Source organism: Cnephaeus nilssonii (assembly GCF_951640355.1).
Source record: "Cnephaeus nilssonii genome assembly, chromosome: X".
Taxonomy (NCBI): Eukaryota; Metazoa; Chordata; class Mammalia; order Chiroptera; family Vespertilionidae; genus Cnephaeus; species Cnephaeus nilssonii.
Genome location: NC_137071.1, coordinates 88710276 through 88715455, shown reverse-complemented (window position 1 = coordinate 88715455; position 5180 = coordinate 88710276). Strand labels below are relative to the sequence as shown.

The following is a 5180-nucleotide window of genomic DNA, read 5'->3' as shown; positions in this document are numbered from 1 at the left end:
CAATAAAAAAAAACTCTTACTTTCAAACTGGATAGTACAAATACATGTATAGTCAATATCATTCACAAAATTAGGTTCTGAAGCTTATGGAACCTCTACGAAATGGGACACATTTACAATTCCTAAAGGAAACAAGGATGCATTTCTAAATCAACGCAGGAACCCACAGATGCTACAGCCCTTATTTCCCCAAATAGCCCTGGGCCTCACTACCTAGAACATTGACTGCCCTCTTCTCAAACAGACTAAAGAATTGTCCCCACATCATGTCAGACATGGGCCTGAAGTGTGCCTGACTGAAACTTGGCTCAGGCCTGCTCTTCCTCATCACTCAGAACCTCTTCAGACAGGGATGGGACAGAACTTGGATCCCCTCTATAATCCCTGAATAAAAACTCAAGGACTTTCAACTTGGTGGTCTCGGCGTGGGCCCTGGGACCCCACAGGAACTGGTAGCATGCAGGATGGCTGTTGGGCACCTGCCGGTACTCCAGGTACTGTTCCTGCACCCAAACTTTGGTGAGGAGCTCTCTAGGCTCCCCATAGATCCAATGCTCTTTCCCATCATGCAAGCCCCTTACCTGCAGGGCTTTCCAAACTTCCTCCTCAGGAACACAGTCACCCTCTGAGGCAATCAACCATAGAACTGTGACCAGGAGGCCAGTGTTGGGAAACCTGTGCCCATCACCCACCATCCCATCATAGGTAAGGCCCAAGGAGGTGACCACGACATAGGTGTGGGCACTGGGATCCACTTCCTTCACATCAATGCCAAAGACGAGCTGCATGACCTCAGAGGCTTCGCCAAAGATCTCAGGGAAGTAGTCCTGGTGCTCTTTGATGACCCTACTCAGCATTTCTGCCTTTGTGGTCTGCTCCCTGGTGCGATACTTCAGGAGCAGAAATGCCACCAGGTAAGCCTTCTTCAAATGTAGGGCACCTTGGAGAGAGGACTTGGCCTCTTCAGAGCCCTCCCTGCTGCTTGGCCCCTCCTTATCTCGGCTGCTGGAGCCCTCATCTTCAGGTTGGATACATGGAGAGGCTGCCATGGCAGCGGGGGTAAGGCAGGCACTCTGAGGGCTGTGGGGAGGACTTGCTGTCTCAGCAGCAGCCACCTCATCCAGACTCTCTTGGAATAGGACTGAGAGTGAGGAAGAGACAGAGGAGGAGGGAGATATAGCCTCCACCTCCTCTACCTCCTCAGGCCCAAGCAGCTGCACCACCACCAGGTCGATGTTCTCCTCAGACTTGTACAGCTCATTCCTCTGATGGTGAGGCATGATTATGTGTGCTGAGACCGCGGCAGTAGTTGGGCAGAAAGTGGGTAATGAGGACTCACGGACCTGTGAGAGAGAGGGAGTGTGAGGGGCCTCATTTGGGAAATTCACCCTAGGGGGCTCTGACAAAGGCTACTTACAAGTCTCTTTTTCAGAAGTGCTTTTCGGCGTCACAGGTATCTCTCCTCAGCGACCTGCCCAGTAAGATCCTGAAGGAGGAAGTGAGAAGGCTCCTCAGAGTGCAGCTAGCACAAACCAAGGTTCTGGGACAGTGTGGTGTGATGGGATTGGGTGCTGTGGGGCCTCCTCTGTTCTGGATGGGGGATCCCCTCCATGCTCACTCAGCGTCTTCACCTGTCCACTCCAGGACCTTCTCCTCCCCTTATGCTGGCCGGAAACGAAATTCTCAGAACAAGGCTACACACCCCGGACACTCACCAGAAGGACTTGGGGTGGCCCCACATCTGGCAACACCTGCCCAGAGTCTAACAGGTGTCACCAAGGAACAATAACTATACTCTATTGAGTCCATCTGTCCTGGGATGATGTCCCACTCAGTCCTTACCTTGTCACCCTGCAGGAACTGAAAAACTCCATGTGTTGTCCTGTGGCTACCCTCCTAAAGGAAAGGTCTCACCTCCATAGATAACTGAGGAGGAAGTAGGGAAGCCAGTTCACCCACAGATTCCAGGTGTCCCCATTCCTGACCAAAAAGGCTCGGCAGGCCGGGGTTCCATGTGTCCTGGGGTCAGAGATCCCCCCACTCTTCCTTGTGACTACCCTGTCAACTTGTGGAATCCTGCCTCAGCTGACCTTTGTCCAGACCCCCAGACAAAGCCCTCCAGGAAAGCGCCAATCTGGAAATGAGAAGGGGCTCAGCCTGACAGCCTTGCCCAGAGTTTCTAGGGCTCAGAGTAGGGGCAGGCTGGATTTGTGTTGGGCCCTGTCTTTCTCCTGGGGTTTGGGGTACACTCACTCCTCCCTCGGGGTCCTCTCCTTCACTTTGGCAAGACCTGGGACTCTTCTCACTGTTGAGTGGATACCCTTCCTCAGATGATCAGACTTGGTCCACTCAGACCAAGGTCCTCATCTACCTGAGAGCCCCTAGAGACAAATGAGGAGGCATCACATTGCACAAACTCCAGGGGTAGCCTCAGGTGGCTACCATCTCCCCTCTCCACCTCCCCATCCGACCTCCCCGCAACACCGGGATCCCTACCAGCATCACAAAATGCTGGCAGCAGGGACTGGGCACTCAGTCCTGGTTGCATTCCCGGTGCCCCTATAGGATATTCATGTTTACTCCTGCCAGGGCTGGCCCTATCTCTATGCCTCCTACCTGGGATACTCTATCTCTCCCCCTTAGAGAAAGACCCCACCTCACTGAGGACTCCCCACTTTCCCACCCATGATAGAAAGGAGCGTGCCACTTAGGTCCACCATTGTTCCTTTCGGGGTTGAGGACTGGGGACAGCTGGCTTTTGTATCACTCCTTTTCTGAGAAGGGGGTGTGCATTGAGGCTTCACGGATTATCAGCACCTTCACACTGGGCAGATCCTGGGACTAGTCCTGCTACTGATCTTGGGTTAACTCTCAGACCTAGGTCCTCACATCCCCAAGATCCCCCCATCCACATCCATGTGGCAACACCAGGAGTTTGCAACATCCAGTCCTTCCCGGGTCTGAGAACAGGGCAAGCTAGACACTGCCAAGTTCCTTCCCTTTGGAGTGGGGAGGCTTCACACCTTCCACCCTCTCAGGTGGACCAGAATTTGCCTGGAATCAAGGCAAATTGTTGAGATCTGTCAGATCCTGGGACTCTTTTCTATGCTGACCAGATGTGGCCCCCTCTACTGACATGAAATTGGCCCTCAAGCCTCACTGCCCTGAGAGCCCAAGGCAGAAGTAAGGGCGCACCACCTGAGGCTGCCGCTGCCTACGGACTTCAGGGATGACAGAGGCAGGGCTGATTTCAGTGGGAACACTGTCTGTGGCACAAATCCCCTCAGAGACCTTGAGATATCCACATTTTTTCCTGACAGAGATTCGATCTATTCCTTCTCCTAAGGCTTAGTACCTAACCAAAGGATGCACCCTGCAGGCCAAGGCCCTCTTATCCTCCCAGCACTGAGTATTCTGGGGTCCAGGGTCACCTCTCTGTCTCTCAGTGTCCTCAACTTGACAGCAGCAGGGCCTGCCCCCTTCCCTGCTGCCTGAAGCCCTGATCCTTCCACCAAACCCCTAGTGTCTCTCAGACTCAGATGCAGAAATCACAAAGCACAATGAGTGAGAGCACCCCTCCCCCACCCCAGGAGGCCTGCAGGAAGGACACTGTTCTGAGGCCAGGGCCCCCCAATCTCCCTCAGGGTTCGCCACCTGACAGCAGCAGGACCTGGGATCCCCCACCCCTGCTGCCTGTAGCCCTGCTCCTCCTACCAAACCCCCAGAGTCTCTCAGACCCAGATGGAGAACTCACAAAGCTCAATGTGCGAGATCACCCCTCCCCCACCCCCGGGAGGCCTGCCGGATGGACACTGTTCTGGGATCCAGGGTCCCCCAATCTCCCTCAGGGTCCTCACACTGACTGTGGGCAGGTCCCGTCCACCCTCTGCCCACCTGAGACTCTGCCATGACACGGAGGCCCCCGAGTGTGTCAACCCGGAAGATGCGGAAGTCAGTCCTCGCCGCTGGTGGTCACCCCGCACCTTCGGGCTCCCAGGACTGACTGCTCTGGGGCCCGGAGTCACCTTGTCTTCCCCCACGGCCGGCCGTAACCATGAGGCCTGCAGGTCCTGGGACCCTCCCTGTGTGAACCGGGAGGCCAAACCCCCACACGGAGGCCTCAACCCCGAGACCCCAGGGGAGGTCCGTGTGCCTCGCTCCCCAGGGCTCCCGACAGGGGCTGACCTAGATTCCAGGGGACCTCCGTCTGGTCCTCACCCTGATTCCAGGCAGAGTTTGGGCCCTGCCTGTGCCGACCTGAGATTGCTCCCCTCAGCGCTTGTCCTTGACCCCCTCGCCCCCGTTCTCTGAGGAGGTGGGCGAGGGGTGCAGGAAATACTTCCCAGACACCCCACCGCGGACTCTCAGTGCTGACGGCAGGGCCACCCTGGGTCCTGGGGCCTCAGTCGTCCCTCAGGATCATACCTGGACTCCTTCCCTCTACCGACCCGAAGCCGGCCTCCCAGACATGGCGCTCTCCTCTTTCAGACTTCCCTGGCGGAAGTCAGTGGGCGGAACTTCCGGACGGGCTTTCTGGGGTCCCTGGGGCCTGAGAGCAGGGGCAGAGTTCAGATCTAGAGGCCTGGGAGTCGTGACTCTGTTCCCCTCCTGCACCTGACAACACCAGGGCCCCTGCCCTCTGCAGACCCAAGTCTGTGTCCCTCACACCTAGGCTCTACTCCCCCAGATTTCCCGGGCATGTGGAGGCATATGCTCAGCCTTGAGAGCCCCACCCAGGGTCCCGTAGAGCTGACAGGAACACCAGGAGATGGATTCTGTAGCGCCCTCTGTTCTGAAGCAGGTGGACCCCAAAGTCCTCACTCAGGAGGTCCTCACAACCCTTGCAGAGATGCTGCAATACCAGGGCCGATGCTGGAGGGGGCGCTGTTGCACGGAGGGCAAGGGGGAGGGGCAGAGGAGCCCCCCTTCTAATGGGGTTTCTTACCAGCTCAGATGGTCCTGTGGAAACTGTGGTTTCTAAAAGTTAGCTGCTACTAAAGATGCTGAGCAGCAGCAGGGATTTGGGGAGGTGTGGCATTGTGTTTGTCTGTCTACATGTCCCTTGTCCAATGCAGGTGTTTTCACTTTTAATCCTCATTCTTAGTAATACATTCTACATCTCTATCTAGTTTGTGTACATTAATTAAATACATATAACATAAATACAAGTTACATGTTCT

General features: G+C 55.6%; 1 protein-coding gene across 1 annotated transcript; it reads right to left on the bottom strand.

Moving 5' to 3' along the window:
• Positions 1-308: 308 nt before the first annotated feature.
• Positions 309-1280, bottom strand: LOC307095367 (melanoma-associated antigen 4-like; the record flags this gene model as incomplete). The annotated part of the gene is made up of 1 exon (XM_079764580.1): positions 309-1280. The coding sequence occupies one exon, from the start codon at positions 1278-1280 to the stop codon at positions 309-311; it is 972 nt and encodes a 323-aa protein (XP_079620706.1).
• Positions 1281-5180: the final 3900 nt, after the last annotated feature.